This window comes from Lissotriton helveticus, chromosome 9 (genome assembly GCF_964261635.1).
Source record: "Lissotriton helveticus chromosome 9, aLisHel1.1, whole genome shotgun sequence".
NCBI classification, from domain to species: Eukaryota; Metazoa; Chordata; class Amphibia; order Caudata; family Salamandridae; genus Lissotriton; species Lissotriton helveticus.
The window spans coordinates 967789518-967808869 of NC_136070.1; the positions used below are offsets into that span (position 1 = coordinate 967789518).

General features: G+C 41.5%; 1 protein-coding gene across 2 annotated transcripts in view; it reads left to right on the top strand.

The window, feature by feature from the left end:
- SEMA3F (semaphorin 3F) overlaps positions 1-19352 on the top strand; it is a 329656-nt gene that overhangs the window by 243427 nt on the left and 66877 nt on the right. For both annotated transcript variants that reach the window (XM_078661253.1, XM_078661252.1), the window contains 2 exons: positions 1347-1440; positions 13530-13649. In XM_078661253.1, the coding sequence (XP_078517379.1) occupies positions 1347-1440; positions 13530-13649 (214 nt within the window). The remainder of the gene's footprint in view (positions 1-1346; positions 1441-13529; positions 13650-19352) is intronic.

Consider the following 19352-nt stretch of genomic DNA (forward strand, 5'->3'; position numbering starts at 1 on the left):
AGCGTGATCCAACTTGCTTAAGAATCCATGCAGATGAAGAGCACAACAAATGCTGTGCTGCACCTTGGTAGGATTGTAGATATGAACAGGCTGTCTATATTACACATCACTGGAGAATCCTATTTAACAATGTTCAACGTGTCTGACAACTGCGCTGACACGGACATCGGGCTTGGCAAACCTACATAAAGCAAACGTGACAGTTGATGTTAATAAAGTGAATGGGCCAGAGGGTTATGATGTTGTGAGTGGTGGATTTTGCCTGACGTATTCAGCTAACCAGGAGCAGACGTGCTCCTCCAATACAAAGGTACATGCTTTTGTTGCTCCAATATTCTCCTTTAAACCTCTTTCCACTGAAATACTCAAGAAACAAGGTCATTCTTCTGAGACTGGGCCAACTAGCTTCTTCCTAAGCCTTACCTGCAATTCCCACCTTCAGTAGTAGTGCAATTCTTTTTTAGTATTTAATCTACACCTAGAAGTTCTACTTGATGTGATTGGAGCATGAAATCTCCTGTTAAGACTCCCATGGAAATTGAGATTTTTGTCCTGAACAGTTTAGAAATATTCTTCCTCTTCCTCTGCCCCGCCCCCCCCCATCCATTTTTTCTTTGGAGAAACGCAGACTGAGCAAATTTGTGTACTACAGGCCGGATGTGGACTTGTAATTATCGGATTCCGCACCACTTCTATCATCTTTCCAGGAAACAGGGAATATTACGTTCAGTTTATAGAAGGATTTCGTTTGGCAATCTGAATTTGAAAAAAGGCTAGTTAGTGCAAAAAATGATAACGGCATATTGATCTGATGTACAAAAGCTAAGCTGTAACTGAGGAATGTAATAGTTAGGTTGAACAATAAAACTGGAGAGTCTATTTAAACATTGCAACCTAAATATGATTTTAGATTACATGGGATTTTGTGTTTTCTGAAGTTAAAACAGTAAGAATGTTCTTAAGTGCAACACTGCCTGCTCTGCCCAGTGATTTACAGAGTAACTGAAATTTAATTTTCTTTCGCTAAGGTGTTTTGTAACTTGCCAGTACCCGAACGTGTTGTTCATCAATGTTGGCTAACTCCAATACCTTCATATTTTGGGTGTTTCTGAAGATGCGTTTAGCCTCTATTTTGCTTTTCAGAACCATCTTACAATCCACAGACCATTTTGCCTTTCTGTCTGACTTTGAGGGCTTTATCCTGTGGACATTGAATGGACGCACTAACAGGCTTGTGGCAGTGCGGTTGTAGGGCTGCAACTACTCCTTTTGCTGGGTAACGTTAGTGACTCAAATTGACATTGATATTTGCTCATGCTATGCATCTGTTTTTCCTCCCACTACAGGAATATATCTTCTACTTGGAGCCAGATCGGTTGGAATCTGGCAAAGGAAAATGCTCTTATGACCCCAAACTGGACAGCGTGTCAGCCCTCATCCGTAAGTGTTAACACCCTAACCTTTTTTCAGATTCTGGGCCTATGCTTGGCTTAATGTCCCTTTTGAGCATGGAAAAGATCTGTAGAGACTGGGATCAAGACGATATCATAATTTAGATGACATTCATTTTAGAGACATTCATTCAGAGATCCTTTGTTCAATAACACCCATCCGGAAATGTTACATGTTTTTCTGTTTCATCCCAATCAAGGGATTGTGGGGGAAACAATAGATTCCATTCCCTGTGCAGTTTTCAGTGGACCTCATTTATGTTATAAATTGCCACAAGCTTCGCATTTAACTTGAGCTTAAGCAGATTAAGTCCTCCACATTTGCGTTCATGATGTGTTTTCTTAAATAATGGTTGTTTTCGGGGATTTGTGTTTGATGTCTGCTTTAGCTAGAGCTTTGGATCTGTGACTTAGGTGTTGCTTACCTTTCTGGTTTTGTTGTCCCCTATGCTGTGGGTATTTTTGGCCATTTACTTTCGTCTTTGTACTTTACTAGAGCTTTTTTTTTAGACTTATTCAATGTGGATGATCTTATGTGCAATTGTGCTCTTTGTACACGTCTAGCTGTGGATGTTAGGGTTATTATTTCTGCTGTGGCTTCTTTGCAGTTGGACATCATGCTTGTTATGTAATTAGATTATTTTGTGGCATTTTGCTCTGCTTCACTATAGATTGTTTTTGATGTATGTATGATTAGACGTGGTGCTTCACTCGTAGATTGCTCATCTATCTATATTTGGATATTAGAGTCTAATTTCTAAGTGCCCTTATCGGGGGGATGGGGGGGGGGGTCATATGGTGCATTTATGTTCTCATGTGTTTGCTTCACTTGAGATTGTTTTCAGTTGCTGTTTCACAATAGCTTGGCTAGGGATTTGTTTCGGAGTATTCCAGCTACAGGAATACAGCCAGTAATGGGAGTCTCACAATGATGATGACTTTTAGCATCCTTTGGATTTCTGCTCTACTTTTCAGTACCTGGGATATATTTGATTGTGAAAACTGTTTTGTCAAGTGCATCTTTCCTCAATGGATCTATTAAATTGCTGTGGCACTTGCCCTGCTTCTGTCTTAATGTTGTCTCTTGTATGCAGAAATCGCAACAGTCATGGCACTCTAAGCCTCAGCACATTCCTTTCTTATCAATAGGGAGATATTGGTTGGGTTGAATGAGGTCAGGCTAAGGTCCAGTCCTATTAAACAGGCACAAAGTTAATGTCTATGCTCTTTGTGACTGTCTAGTAATAAACAAAATAAATGAGCATTTCAGAATGCCTCTTGAAAGACTTATGGTGCCACGTCCACCAGAGCCGTCACTTCCTAGTCTACTGTGTCCAATTCCCGGGGGTCTTGTAAGCTGAGAGGATCCTATTGGGTGTGGTAGTCTTTAAACTGGAAGTGGGTATTTTCTGTGGGCCGTGGTGCTGGATAATGATATGGGAAATAGGCAGAAATATAGGAATTTTGCACGCAACCAGTAAAAGCAAAGGAACAGTTTTATTCCTGTGAAAAACGACCATAGGCTTGTTTATGATTTAATATAAAAGACGGGTTAAATACCTAAATTAGGGTAAAGCTTCAGAATTTGACTAGCAGGGAATGGGTCTCTAGGGTTTGATTCTCAAAGTCCTCTATGGTGTCATTTTATATTCAAAGACTAGCTTTGTTATGAAGTTTGCTTCTTCCTTTAATTCTAGATTCAATTCTTACTTTGCTTTCTAGTTGTAGCAAAATGTTTCTGTTTTGTAAGCTTTACAGAATGCCTTGCCAATGCATGCTTCTTGACACCTTTCATAATGTTTTTCTTCCTTGGAGAAGAGCATATTCCTTTATGTAGTTTTCGCATTGCAGTGAACTCTTTATATTACCATTCTGGCTAGTAGTGCCATTAGAATATATTCGCTTCAAGTGTTCTTTCAGGGATCATCCTCAGTATTTCTGATGGATACAGCTTCCTGTGAATTCCTCAACTTTTGCAGTACCCCTTGCGTAGCATTCCACAGAAACTGTTTTCATAGTTCTCCCATGTTGAAGAGCACGTCACAATGGCATGACTCCGCTCCCAACTCCGCGTTACGTCGTCAGAGCCATAAAGAGACCTCGTCGGCGTGCTGACGTCCCTTCCCTTTTTTCCAGAAGCAGCAACAACAGACAAACCCTCTGTACAGAACATACAGAGGGCAGGGTAGAGGTGCTGCTCACCAACAAGTTTACTCCTCCTCCTCTTCCTCTCCTGTCCCCCCAACTGGCTCCGCAGGGAAGCTGCTCTAGATCCTCCATCTTAGAGCATGTTGGACCCATGGGAGGTCAGGTGTACCATTTTCTACAAGGTTGGAAGTCTGTTACGTCAGATCTTTGGGTTTTAAATGGGTATGCCCTGCCTTTTGGGGAGTTTCCACCTCCTTTCCCTACTCGCCAGTGCTGGTGTTTGGAGGAACATCTTTTGTTTCTAGAACAAGAGGTCCTGTCCTTGCGATAGAGGATGTTCCGGAGCAAGAAAGGGGTCAGGGATGCTACTCCTGGTATTTCCTGATCCCAAAAAAGGTCAAGCGATTGAGGCTGATCCTAGTCCGGATCTTGAATTTTTACCTTAAGCAGGAGAAGTTCATGATACTGACCCTAGCTCAGGGTCTTCTGGTGCTGCAGCAGTAAGACAGGACGGTGTCTATCTATTTTGCAGGATTTTTATTTTCACATTCCCATCCTGAAGTCGCATCGGAAGGATCTCCGTTTTACGGTGGGGTCTCAACATTATCAGTTTGCGGTCCTTCCATTTGGTCTTACATCCGCGCCACGGCTCTTCACGAAGGCGATGGCAGAGCTTCTAAGGTCTGGGATTCCTGTTTTCCCCTATCAGGACGACTGGCTGATCAAGGCAATGTTGCCGGAGATGGTGCCTCATCTTCTGCAAATAACAACTAGACTGTTCTTTGCCTTGGGTTTTTCGATAAATCCACCCAAATCTCACCTGGTGCTCTCTCGCGCAACCTGGTCATAGGAACAGTACTGGATACTACTGTGAGTCGTGCTATCAGGCCTCCTCAGAGGATTCTAGACATCCAAGCTATGATCCCAAAGTTTCAGGATGGAGCGGCTGTTCTAGTCCTGAAGGTTTTGTGCCTGCTCGGTCTGTTCACTTCCTGCATACTGGCGCATGAGGGCACTCCAGTGGTGCCGCCACAGGCAGTAGTTTCAACACAATGGGGATCTCAGGGAGGTGGTCAGAATCTCCAAAGACACTGCAGTGCATCATGCTTTTGGCTCTCAAGGCCTTTCTTCCCTCCCTTCGCGATCAGTCATTTTTGGTCCTGACGGACAACACTACTGTGATGTGGTACATCAACAAACTGGGAAGAGCAGGGTTGTATCGTCTCTGCAGAGAGGCTCTGCGACTCTGGTCCTGGGCTCAGGGCAATCTGATTTGTGTAATTGCAGATCTGGCCGTGGTGCTGAATATGCGTGCGGACAGTCTCTGTCGGCTATACTCGGCTTATCACGAGTGGCGTCTTCATCCAAAGGTGGTTTATGACAAATAAACACACCCAGGCAAAATACAGAATCTGGCAATGTCAGAATAGAAAAAGTAACTCGGCACTGAGATAGCACTGAAGGATTGGTTTAATTAATTTGATAAAATTATCATGAAAGCATTCATTGACATTTTTGTTCTAAATTAATTTAAAAAAACATTAAAAAAATTCTTTAGACAAGTGTGCAAGATACACAAATTATTGATACATTTGATTTCTCAATGATACAAAAAAGAGATGGTTTTCATCTCCCAGTGGTGCAAAGAAGAGATGGTTTTCATCCAAAGGTGGTCCATCACATTTTCAAGATGTGGGGATTTCCTCAGTTGGACCTGTTTGCCACTGACATGAACATGCACTGCCCGTCATCTGCAATCTTCAGTATCCGATACGGAGAGCACTGAGGGACACGTTTCAGTAAGATTGGGGCTCAGCTTCTTTACACTTTGCCTCTCATACCCTTGATTCCTCGGGTTCTGAGAATGATTCTCTACGACTGAGCCCAAGTCATATTGATCCCCCTGGATTGGCCAAGAAGAGTGTGGTATACAGACTTTCTTCACCTCTCACTTTGCCCTCTGCTCCATCTCCCTCACAGGGCAAACCTCAAATCGCAGTCGCAGGGGCAGGGTTTTCACCCCTCCCACCTCCAGAGTCTGCACCTTCATGCCTGGAGATTGAACGGTGCAACCTGATTTCTTTCTCTCTCCCACCAGATGTGGTGGATGCTATTTTATTGACCAGAAGACACTCCACCAAGTCAGTTTATGCTAGCAGATGGGCTAAGTTTGTAAAGTGGTGTAGTGAGAATTCTAAAGACCCCTTACAGGCCCATTTGTCCACTACTTTACAATTTGCTCTTTCTTTAGATATGCAGTTGCAACAGTCGTGGGCTATTTGTCTGCACTTTCAGCATTCCTTGGTTTACCCGACCAACCTTCTCTGTTTAAGTCTCCCATAGTGTTAAGCTTTATTAAGGGACTTATTAACAAATACCCTCCCACTACGTTCATCATGCCTCAGTTGGATCTTAATTTGGTACTAACTTACCTTATGTGTTCTCCATTTGAACCTTTACTTAGTTGTCCTTTAAGACTGTTTACTTTTAAGGCAATCTTTATAGTGGTTATAACGTCTGTTTAGTGAGTTGCAGGCCCTTAGTGTTAAGCCTATGTGGATACGTTGGTTTTGAGAATACAGGGCTGCTTTTCTGCCATAGGTGGTTACTCCGTTCCACTTGGGCCAGCCTGTCACCCTTCCTACTTTCCATCCTTGTCCACATCCATCCAAAGAGGAGAAAAGGCTTCATCGACTGGACCCTAAATGGGCTGTTAGCTTTTACATGGACAGGACACATGATTTCTGGCTGGATGATCAGCTGTTTGTTGGTTATGTGGGCAAGATGAAAGGAAAGGCTGTGCATAAAAGAACATTATCCAGATGGATCATCCTTTGCATAAAGATCTGCTACACCATGGCTTACAAAGAACCAACAGAGCTAAGTCTTCTACTTCTACTTCTGATTTAGCTACCGGTGTCCCTCTAGTTAACGTCTGTGAGTGAGTGAGTAGGGACGGTCACTTTGCTTGCTCTGTTCTACAGGATTCTTTGGTATATGCAGACAAGCACCCACCTCTGAGTGCGGGACTGCTTGGGGATTCTATTCAAAAGTTGAGGAATCCACAGGTAGATGTATCCATCAGAAGAACAAATTACCCACCTTTGGTAATGCTTTTTCTGGTGCATACAGTATCTACTTGTGGATTCCCCTGCCTCCCCTTTGCTTGTCTGCATATACCAAAAAGAAATCTATTTGTATATTACGTATGTATTTCACATCTCATATACATATTTGTGTATATATATATGTATATATATATATATATATATATATATCATATATATCTTATATATCTTTATATTCAAGTTTGCAACATGCTGTTTCATTCGTGATGTTGGTTTCATCCGTTTGCCTCGAAGGCACGGAAAAAATGGGTGGAAACCTACGTCAGCACACCGACGAGGACTCTTATGGCTCCAATGACGTCGCAGGGAGCCACGTGCGGAGCCATGGGCATTATGATGTCCGCATCAACGTAGGAGAGATGTGAAGAAAAATGTACATGGAATGCTGCGGCAGTGGAATATTCAAAGGTGAGAAATCCACAAGTAGATACTGTATCCACCAGATAAAGCATTACAAAAGGTAAGTAACATTGTTCATATCAAGGATTGTTTTTTTCTTTAATGTAGGTTAAAAATTCATTACAAAGGGTCATCTACATTTTATGTAACTTGATTTTTAATTTAGTAAATATCTACATTTTAACCACTTGATGGATACCTAGATGTATACATATATGCATGAAAAATTAGTGTACACAGTATGACCTTATGGTGTATACATATGTCGGCATGATTTACAAATGTCAAATGAAGTATCCCTCTAAATAGTGGATAAAGTGTCTGATACAGAAGTGTACAGATGCGCTTTGCCACCTGTGGGTTAAAATAGCAGATTTTATAAACATTTACCTTCTTGGATTTGAAATTTGGATTGTAAAGGATTTCCTTTTTTGATTTTAAACATTTCTTTTTCTGTAAATAGATGTGGGATACATTTTAAAAAGTTATTTTAATTACAGAAATTATTTTAGCTCTGTAGACGTTTTTGTAATTTAGTTTTACAAAAATGTTTCATTTTAGTATCGCAAATGTTTGTTTATTTTTTGGTTACAACATGCATATCCGCTTAACCGCTGCAGCAATTCCGCTGCGGTGCGGTGGTTTATCGTAGTGGGTGGGGCCGCAACAGCCAACGGACGTGCGCAGCACTATGGAGGTAGTGCGCGCGACGGCCGTTGGCCGTCAGAAGCAGCGAAGGGGATTTCTGTAAAACTTTTCCTAAGGGCTTGGCTTCAGTTTTGATTTAAAGTTTTCAATGCACGTACATTGGATTTTTGAAAGGTTTGCTTTGTATTAAAATGAATTTGCTTTTTAGTTTTGCATGTCTATTGTAGTTTTAGGAGGCTAACAGTTTACAAATGGTTTTCAGTTTAGGTTGAAAAGCTGCCCTTTTATAGTTTTGCATGTTTTTTTTTCTTTTGAAATATTTTACATTCACAGGGTTTTGCTAATCTTGTTGGCAAAATGCTTGTCTTGGTTTCATCAAAGTTTGCTCTTAAGCCAAACAAAAGCTCTCCATTCTCATTTTGAAAAGATCTGTGTTATAGCTTTTCATATGAGTATTAGAGGGTTTTAAGATTTTTTTTGTTTTTGAAAAGGTTTTCTTGATCGTTTTCTAAAAACTTAGTTGGATTTCTCTTTTAATTTTCAGTAATTTGAGATTTTACTACAGGCGTTTCTTTTTATGTTCTGTTTAGGTTTATTAAAGTATCTTGGTTTTCCAAACGTGTATCTATTTTGCTTTCCAAAGATTTCACTCTGCTTTGAAATATTTTGCACTGGTTTTCCATTCATTTTGCCCATATTCATGTTTGGATTTCTACACATATCTCCTTTAATTTCAATACTGTTTTCCTAAATTGTAAATGTTCCGAATTATGATTTTCCAGAGATTTTGATTTTGTATTTAGAAATATTCTGCTTTATTATTCAGAAAATTATTTTCGTTGTAGTTTTGAAATATTTTATTTCAGTTCTGCCAATGATTTTATTTTTTACAAGGTTTTGCTGTTTAAGTTTTTGGGTGTTATTGTTTTTTGAATAATTATTCCCTTTTTGGTTTACCAAAAATATTGTGTGTAAAGCATGTTTTGTTTTTCGATTTGTACAGTTGTTGCTGAGTAGTTTTCCATAAGATTATAATTTTGGTGCATAGCTGTTTAAGATTTAGATTTGAGTGTCTGCTTTAGAAGCATGTTCTGGCAATGTCGGGGGAAGTCCAACTTGATGCCCTTCTGGAAACTCCTCAAAACCTGTTTTTTCCAAAATTCGACTTGATCATTGGCTCTCTTTGTCAGCGTCTGACATCAGCTCTGGGATACCTCAGGGTAGCTATGTGCTTTATAGTACAAAAAGGGGGACCCCCTCTGGGAGTTACTTTCAGGTCAGGGAGTAGAGGGGAGAAAAAACCAAGACAACTGAAAAAGCTCCCTCTTGACCTATAAATACTTTTATCATGGGAGTTAACTCTCAAACACAGGGCATACACCAACAATGTCTACACAGAATGTGATTTTTTTCTCATTTTATTTCATTTTTCAGTAAAAAGGTCTTTTTTTATCCTTTTATCATAATTTTCAAATGCGACACTTATAAAAATATATACATTCTACAAGAAAGCTTCGGAAAAAATATTTTTCAACACAACGAAGCTATGAATATATATCCTTAGTTATTCAAATTCATATAAAACACAGGATCAATTAAATGTGTACAACCAGGTAAAGAGCCACACACACACTACACATACATACTTCTTAAACATCCATCCCATCACAAAAACAACAAAAAATGTATCCTATAGCGTTGAATCTGGTGTCCAATTGATGACCAAAGTCATAAGATTTAAAAGGAGGGAGAAGGTCGACGCATTTCGGTGGAAAAGACAGGAGTACGGACCACCTTCTTCAGGACCAGTCAGATACAGTGCGATATAGGATCTCTAAATCTGGAATGCGAATCTTTCTAAGAAACGATAGTATATGTAGAGGTACTCCTACGGGATTACAACACCCTGTCACACGATCTGGAGGTTTGCCGAAATCCGTGGAACCAGATTTATATTACTTTTTATTAGAATAGTTAGGGCAGCTGTATGCTGTAAGGTATACAAGAGGGCAGAACGAGGCAGAGAACGGCTATTCGCAGTCTCTAAATTTGGCTTGTTCTTCATTAAAGGTGTGGAGGGGACGCCACATTTTTAAGTGTTTTTTTAATAGTTGCAGTGTGGATGTCACAATCGTCACCATAGTACGATGTATCTTTGGAATGCAGATGCTTCTCGAACGATCCGAAAATTCTAGTCCCCTTCACACGCCGCCTCCGCCATCGTCCTCAGTTTGCTCCATCAAGCTATGTGCTTTATAAATGCTTTTTCATTCCATTTCATGTTGACACCAAATCTTGAGCACTGTGCAGGGACTTACCAAAGCTAATTGTGAACTTTACTGTTTTCTCAGTGGTAAATAATGAGGTTTTGTGGAATAATGCAGTTTAATATTATGATACAGATCAGGAATGAGGTGTACCAGCAATCAGAAAAGGAGTCCTTGCCATGGCTCAAATGCTTCAGATTTTAGGCTTATGTTGGCTTCATTTTCAGTTATATATACCATGGTTTGTTGTTTGTCAGGGCGTTATTATTTTTCTAAGAAGTCACTATGAGCTTTAAAGTATGTTCCACTTGCAGCTAATAATGAGGAAATGTGCCTCCAAATGTCCTTAAACTTTTATAACAGTGCAATTATTATTTTGAACAGGGCTCTTCTGACACCCGGGGCTTGCTTTCTCAATTAAATTAAAGGCCAATATTTCTTTATAATTAGGATGGACACACCAATCTGTCTGCATCAATCTACAATTCATTTAATCACAATTTTTTTCCCCCACAAAACAATAGAAGATCAGTCTTCTTACAGTCACAGTGGTAACATTTTAAATAAAGAGCTTCCCAGTTCTTGTTTCCTCTGCAAACTCTGCACCCGGTCTGTGGAAGATACAATTGGGCACCAAAAAAATAGGCAGAACCAACTGATTGGTCCTTCCATTTGAAGTGTTTCTTTTCCCATGAACATTCTCAGCATAGCATTCCCTGATTTAGTTTCATCTGAACAATTTTATGATCTAGAGGATTACCCATGATAGCCCAGCTCTTCAGTTGAGCATAATTGCATAAACAAATTCAAGAGCAAGGGAATAGATTATTGGCAGCAGGCCTTGCATCCCTCTCCCACTACCATTCAGCACGTCACTGCCCAGAGCCATGCACAGCTTCTGTAGGATAAGCAATAGAAGTAGCCTAGAGCCCCGTTGATGCTTCTGTGGCATTTTTCTTCAATAAATGAAATGAGCATGAAGTTTGTTCATTTAGCAGAGCAAGAGGGCAGAGACCGTTGTGCTCATATTGCAGGGCTGCTTCAGAAGACTGTATTACACACGGATTAGACCAGTGTTGAGAGAAGGGCCCTTTCAGCGCCAGTTGAGATGCCATGTGCTAATCTGGGACATTGGCGGTGCTTCCCGCACACTCTCCAGTGCCAGCATTGCATTCCAGTGCCCCATCCATCAAGGAAAGGTTACTTAGAAGGGACTTTGTATTTGCAGCTGGACTGAAATAAAAAAGTTTCTCTGTTTGAGAGGGAGATTATTGCTTCTAGCACAAGCAAGTTGAGCTTTCTGAAACCTGTGTTTACACAGCATTTGTGCTTGAATAAGGCATACAAGAAATGTTGATTTCTTGATACTGGGCAAAAGTGTTTCGATGTAGCGTTGTTGGTGATATGGTATGGCTCATCTGATATTTATCAAGCTCTATCAAAACAAAGGGCCTGATTTAGATCTTGGTTAACAGGCTACTCAATCACAATGGTGATGAATATCCCGTCCGCCGAAATATAAATCCCTTAGGTTATAATGGGATTTATATTTCAGTGGACGGGATATCTGTCACTATTGTGACGGAGTAACCTATCCGCCAACACCTGAATCAGGCTCATAGAGTTCGGCAGCGTCCCCATGCAAATTTGTAATCTGTTGAACTACTTCATGTGTACTGCAATTTTGCAACCACGTTGCAGACCATTTTAACTCAATGTAGATCAGTAAATTTACCTTATTCCTTTTTCTTAACTGAAACAATTTTTATGATAGCACAATGCAGCTTTGCTAATACATCCCGGTACTAATACGTAGGGAAGCAAGCCTGCTACTGTGATATTCTCCCAGTCCTCCTAAAGATCCTCAATCCTGACATTTGGCACGTCTTGCGTGTCTAGTCCTGAAGCTCTTCTGATTCTCATGCACTTGAGTGCTGACCTTCAGCTCCTCAGCATGTGACCGGTAGAGCGAACATGTACATACCTGCAGGTACACCTTGCCTTTGACCTTGTACTGGACTGGTTGAAGTGGGTCATTTGCATCTCTGCCAAACCACCTCCTTAATCTCCTGTAGCAGCAATCCAATCCTTTAATTTCAATACTGTTTTCCTGAATTGTAAATGTTCAGAATTATGATTTTCCAGAGATTTTGATTTTGAATTTAGAACAATGCTGCTTTATTATTTAGAAAATTATTTTCGTTGTAGTTTTGAAATATTTTATTTCAGTTCTGCCAATGAAATTAGATCTGTGTCCCAAAAGCTAGATAGGCTGTCTGAAACATGGCATCTGGCTATCAAATGGGTTGGTTAAAGACCAGGAACTGTGTTTTGGAGTTGTAGATTTTTTTTTTATGTGTCTACTTTCCCTGAAGCCACCCTTTGTATATGTGAAAAATGAATGGAAATGTAACGAGGTCTACCTAAAATAGTTCTACTAACTTGCTTAAACCTAGGGCTATATCTTGCAAGAGAGTGGCTCCTTTGATGTGTAGTCTCCGGTGCAGTGGTAAAAACATCCCTTGTTACATGGCAGTTTCTGTAGGAAGGGCTCCAAACTACACGGTGCTAATGAGGAGGAACAGGGAAGCAAGTGGTGGACAGGGTTTGGCTAAAGTTACCAAGTGGGAGACCCAAGGATGGGAAAGTGGAAACAATAGCACTGTATACCGAGATTAGAGCCTTCAATTGGGGAGCGGGGAGGGGGGAGTCTTGTGGTCTCTAAAACAGCTGCAGCTGTCTCCTGTAACGCCTTCAACTCCATCCCACCACCGTGCAAAGAGCACTCACTTAGCACTAATCCAGCTAAAGTCGGGTTAGGCGCAGGCCATCTCTGGTACCTTCCGAAGGCGTATGCGTGTCCCTTTACATGATGTGACACCAGACAGTATAATTAACAAGGAGCAGCTGCACTGTGGAGGCATAGATGCCACAGAGCTCTGCATTCGCTGTTTTAACACGGGGACCACATGCAACTCCATCAGTACATCCCCCTCCCAAGCATAAGTACCTTGTGCTGAAAACTGTCACCGCTCTGTCAACAACCATGGTCCTGAGATGTAGTAGTATCCTCTTATTTCTGTATTGAACCTGCACACTTCTTTGGCAATGCACCTCAATCTAGACATACAGCATTTTATTCAAGTATGGGTATCCATCACCCAGCACTTCCTATTTCAATTTTTAGCACCAGAACTGACACACTGAACCTCAGTGGTGACGTGCAGAATATTACAATTATTAGTACATGTATATCGGGTTTTTGCATGCAGCTTAACCGTGCATCTCCATCATAATTTGGTTCAAAACTCGCATGTATGTAATCACCAAAAAATTCAATTGCTGTGTGAATTCACCCTGTTTGTGATCAGTAATTCGTTGTGGATTCTGGTAGTTAGACTTAAAGCACTTTATTTTGTTTCCCTCTGTTGATGGTTGTAGTCTGCCTCTGTGGTCGTCTAATTTCGACTTGTCTCCTCTTTCCTCAGATGAGGAGCTGTACGCTGGGGTGTACATTGATTTCATGGGTACGGACGCCGCCATATTCCGCACAATGGGCAAGCAGACGGCCATGAGGACAGACCAGTACAACTCCCGCTGGTTAAATGGTAAGAGCCGCATGGATAGTGGCACTGCTGGGAATTTAGTTTCTCCATTTCCTACAGACTGTCTATTCTATTTTTTGGTCGGCAAATATTAGATGACCCACTCGAAACTTTCAACCAGAATGTGATAGCAGCAAGAAAAAATGTTTGGAATAAATGTTGCCCTCTCACTTCATCTACAAGTCAAATGTGATCGTACTTTGGCAGTCACATCCATTTACTGCCAAATCTTCTTATATTTGTTGAAATCAGTCATCCAGTGGGATTATCTGGTGGATGTAGGTAGTGTAAAAAGTATTTGATCTCCAAGTTCCACTCGTGCAGTTGTTCAGTTGGAAGGGGAATGTGTTGAAAGTTTTTGCCTTAATTCAGAGGGGGTAGCCATTGATTGGCTGATTTCTATAGCTCTGGAATGCAATTGTGTGTGTGTGTGTGGGTCTTGCATTAGCCAAGAAAATAAATATATATCTAAAAAAACAAAGGTTACAGGGACGTTATAGTTAGGCTCAGATTTCACTCATACAAAACCAGTGAAATTCAACAGTTAGAATTACCCGAGCTAACTAAAATTTAGGCCCCCCAATGCACTGCTTATGGCCGCCCATATTACATCACTCATGACATGATCAGTGACATCACTGATGACATCTCAAATGACATCACTGATGCCATCATCCTGTGACTGTGTTTCGTAAACTTTTCTGAGGCTTAAAGCTATATACCAAGCTACAGCGTGAGTTAAAATATTCTTTCTGTACTAGTAATAAGTCATACTATTTCTAACATATCTCATCTGAGTGGCTGTCTGTATCAGTGTGTGAGTGGATGTCCGAGTGGCTGTGTGAGTAGTTGTATGGATATGTTAATGGGTATGTGAGTAGCTATATGGGTGAGTGAGGGCTGTTTTGGATAGGGAATGGGTGTATGAGTGGCTGTATGGGTGAGTTAGTGGCTGTGGGAGTGGCTGCATAGGTACATTGGTATGTGAGTGAGTGTGTGAGTGGCAGTATGGGTAGGGAGCAGCTGTTTGAGTGTGTGTATAGGTGAGTGGCTGTTTTGGAGAGTGAATGTCTGTGTGAGTGGCTGTAAGTGTCAGTGAGTGGTGGTGTGAGAGGTTGTATGGATGTGTGAATGGGTATGTAATTGGTTCTGTGGGTGTGTGAATGGTAGTATGGGTGATCGAGTGGCTGTCTCAGTGGCTGTATGGGTAAGTGAGTGGGTGTGTCAGTTGCTTTATTGGTGAGTGAGTGGCAGTGTGAGTGACTGTATGGGTGTGTGTGTGTTGGTGTGTCAGTGCCTGTATAAGTTAGTGAGTAGTTCTGTGAGTTTCTGTATAGGTGATTGAGTGGGTGTGTGAGTGGCTGTAATGGTATATGAGTGGGTGTGTATGTGTCTATGACTGGATGTGTGTGTGGTTGTATTTGTAAGTGAGTGGGTGCATTAGTGGCTGTGTAAGTGAGTTAGTGGGTGTGTGAGTGGCGTATAAGAGAGTTGTTGTGTGAGTGATTCTATGGTTGAGTGAATGATTGTGGGAGTACTGGTATGGGTCTGTGAATGGGTATGTGAAGGGTTGTGTGGGAGTATAAGAGGCTCTATGGGGTGTGAATGGATGTGTGAGCGGTTCTGTGGATGATGTCATCAGTAATGCCATCAGTGTTGTCATTTGAGATGTCATGAATGATGCCACTGACAATGTCATGAGTGATGTTATATGTGAGGTATTAGGCAGTATATTGCTGGGTCGTACGTTATAGTTAGCTCAGGGAACTTTAACTGCAAAATTTAACTGGTTTTGTATGAGTGAAATCTGAGCCTAAATATAACATCCTTGTAACCTTTATTTATTTTTTCAGTGAATTTCTAATGTTTTTTTATTTGAATTCCTAACTGTACCCTAGAACCTTTGAGAGTGAGTGTGTGAGTGCATGAGTGTCTCAGTGGGTGTGTGAGTGTCTGAGTTGGCATGGGAGAGTGGCTGCATAAGTGTCTCATTTGGTCTGTGGGTGTCTGAGTGGGTGCATGAGTGTCTTGGTGAGCATCTGAACTGGTCTGTGAGTGAGTGGGTGTCTCCATCTGTGTCAGTCTGTGAGCAAGTGCATGAGTGTCTTAGTGGGTCTGTGAGTGGTTGCGTGTGTCTCGGAGTGGGTGCATGAGTGTTTAACTGAGTATCTTGGTTGGTCTGTGAGTAGGTGTGAGTGGGTCTGAGTGGGTTTGTCAGTGCCTCCATGAGTGTGTGGGTCTGTGAGTGAGTGCCTGAGTCCGAGTGGGTCTGTGAGTAGGTATGTGAATCTGAGTGGGTGAGTGAGTCTGAGTGGCTCTGTGAGTGGATGTGTTAGTCAGTAAGTGGGTCTGTGAGTGACTGATGGCGGCCAACACTCCCTGGTAAAAGTGTTGGCAGCCAATCAGAGCTCCTCAAATCTCTACACAACTCATATTAGTCCTGAAATAGTCCTCGATAGCAGATATAACATTAGGATTTCCTTAATTCTTCAACAACTCAACGAATTTACACCAAATAAGTGAAAGTGTGATATGCATAACCAAATGTACCTTTCTGCCAAATTTGGTGTAACTCCGTCCAGCGGTTCGGGCTGTAGTAGTGTTCAAAGTTCTATTGGCAATTAACATGGGAAACGCACTTTTTTTGACCTCCACTTTTTCTCGTCTCCCGCTTGACCGATTACACTGAAACTTTACATGCTTAACAAGACTCACGATAAAACTTTTTAGGGCACATTTTATGTAGATTCGTCAAATTACACCAAAGATATAGTCTAGTATTAAAATGCTTTACCATGGAAATATGGTCCTATCTATCTATCTATCTATCTATTTATCTAAAAGAATTAGTGGAACTTGAGAGTACCTTTTGACCTTTTATGTAAGCAGCATACTGTTAATAGCAATACACCAGCCAACGTGTTTCAACCACTTTTGTGTGTACATGAGAGTGGTTGAAACGCATTGGCTGGCGTTTGAATTTGGTTATTACCATTATGCTGATTAAATAAAAGAGCAAAGTGAGCTCTGGAGTGCTGCTAATTCCTTTGGCTATCAAAATTGGAAAGGTGGTCTGACCTTGAGCGTGCCACTTTACAGACCAAGTTTGTGGAAGGATATATATATATATATATATACACACACATATGAAGTATACTTAGTAAAATATTCTTAGTTATTAGGGGCTTGTAGCCAGTCGTCCTTATCGATATGTGTTTTTTTATTTTTGTTCTGTCAGTCACATGTATTCCACCTACTAGAACATGGGGCAGTAGTTTAGCCCAATCCAGACACTGGCTAACTTCAGTATGTGTGATGGCATTGTGTTCTTTCACAAGGAGCACATCTGCACACAAAGTAGTTCTGCTTAGTGCCAGGGATTCCTATAGCAATGTGTGTTTTTTGAGACAAAAAAAATCTTTGCTTTTAGCCAATATTTTGTTTTTTAATACTGGTGAGAACCTGGCAACTCCCTCAACAAAAAAAGTTTACAAAACTATATTAAAATAAGAACTGGCAAAGCCAAAAGGTGTGCAGGCAACGCCAGACCTAAAAATGGCTTTGTTAATAAGCGTTTTGATTTATTTACAAGGTTGGGCTATCTCCACCCAGGTTGGGAGGCAGGCTCCATGTTGCCTCACAGAAGCAATACCTCGGCTCTGCTGCTCAGACCAAACGAACGAGGCCTCTCAAGCGGCAGCGTGCACCGCTTGACATTAACGGATAGGTTAGGGCTTTATAAGGTGCGAGGGCACATCACAAGCGTTGGGCACACTCCGCATAGCTGACTGCCGCCGCCTCTGCATTCACAGAAGTTTAGATAAATATTAGATTTGCTCTTGAACTGGCGCCGACTACTGGGAGCGGGTCTCGGTGGCTGGGCGTTTAGTGGCTGGACTGGTGCCTGGTCCCTTCTCACTTCCAGAAGGGGGCAAGTATAAGAAGACCTTTGTCATCTCTGATAACTGATCTAGGTCACTTATCTCTCGCCCCCAGTCGCCCCCCGTTCTAATCCCAAGACGGATGAGCAATGCGTGCAGCAAGTGCATGACCGGTAGCGCGCCCAGCTGTGGGGACGTCCCAGCGACAGCTGAGCTAACGGAGTCCGGGGAGATCGGGTTTAAGCCGCGGAGAGGCGTGAAATGTGTTCCTTGAAGAATCCTGTCAGCGTGGGGCTGGAGACTGCTTCCCCCTCAGGCCTCGCGGCCTGCATTCCACCGAGCCCCCTGCGGGTGGTCACATGAGAAACAATAAACGGGCAGTAGGGAGGGCGAGTAACACATTTTGTGTGTAATGTACTTCATGGAGCCCATGGGAAACTAACTATGCTTACTTTTTTGGGAGAGATTTATTTCCTTGAAAACTCAGCTGGAGGGTGTGTCGTAGTGACCCATCTGACCTCTGTACTCATAACTGGTAGGGAAATTGGGGCAGTAGTGGTCTGGCATCCATCTTGTGATTTGTGCTGAATTCAAGTTGTTAACTCAGTGTAGTCAGTTGCATCTCTGACAAATTCCTTTGTTATGCATTCTGGGACCTCTACCAATCACAATTTATGATGTTTAAGCCTTAAACGATGAGCTTTATAAAGGAAAGAAATCGGATGTGCTTTGTTCCTCACTACAACATGAACATTTTGTAGAGACAACTTACAGCTAGATGCATCAAACAAAAATCCGCTTGCAAAGGGGCCGATTCTCAGAATCAGCCCCTTTGCGACCGGTATTTTTGCATTTGGGATGCATCATCCCAAATGCAGAAATCGCTAAATTGCGATTATTTGCATTTAAGAAATCTCAAATTGAGATTCCTTAAATGCAATGCATGAAAGTTTTAAAAATACCGAATTCGCTAATAGGGCACGCAAATTACCATGAAGTACAACTTCATGGTAATTTGCAAAAACTTTGAAAAATGCACTAAAGTGCATTTTTCAAAGTTTCATGTTGCGCACACACATGCCCTAAGGGCATGTGTGTGTGCAACATTATTTATTTATTTATTTATTTATTTAGCGATTTATAGAGCGCCTGGTGACCCGGAGGCATCCCCGCGCTGATTATGTGCACAGATCAATTTCAGGGGTGCAACAGGGTGTCCTTTGGACACCCCTGCACCCTTGAAATCGCAATCTCAATTTGCGAATCGCTAATTACGATTCGCAAATTGAGATTGTCTTCCCATTCATTCCTATGGGCCTCTAGGCCCATAGGAATGAATGGGGAGGTATTCCTTAATTGTGACTCGCAATTTGCGAGTCGCAATTAAGGAATTCTAAGAAATCGCTATTTTTTTGGTGATTTCTTGATGCATTCCATTTTGCTATTCCTTAATAGCGAATCAGTATTTTTCGCTATTAAGGAATCGCTAAATGGGTTGTTGATGCATCTGGGGGTTAGTGTATACACAACGCGGGAAACTGTTTTTACAATGCGATTTGTACATCGCAGTGCTACGCATCTATTACCACTTAAGTTTTTACCACATATAGGCCATTACCACGCATGCCATTACCACACATTAAGGTACATATGTGGATTTGGGTTTCTCACCCCCAAAAAGATCAACATTAAATATAGAAATAAACTTCCCCTACTTATCTTAGTTAGACTAATAATGAATGATAATGTCATGGAAGGTAAAAGCATATGTGTGATAAAAAATGCTAAAAATGCTAGGTAAAGCTGTGTTGTAAAGGCATGCAAT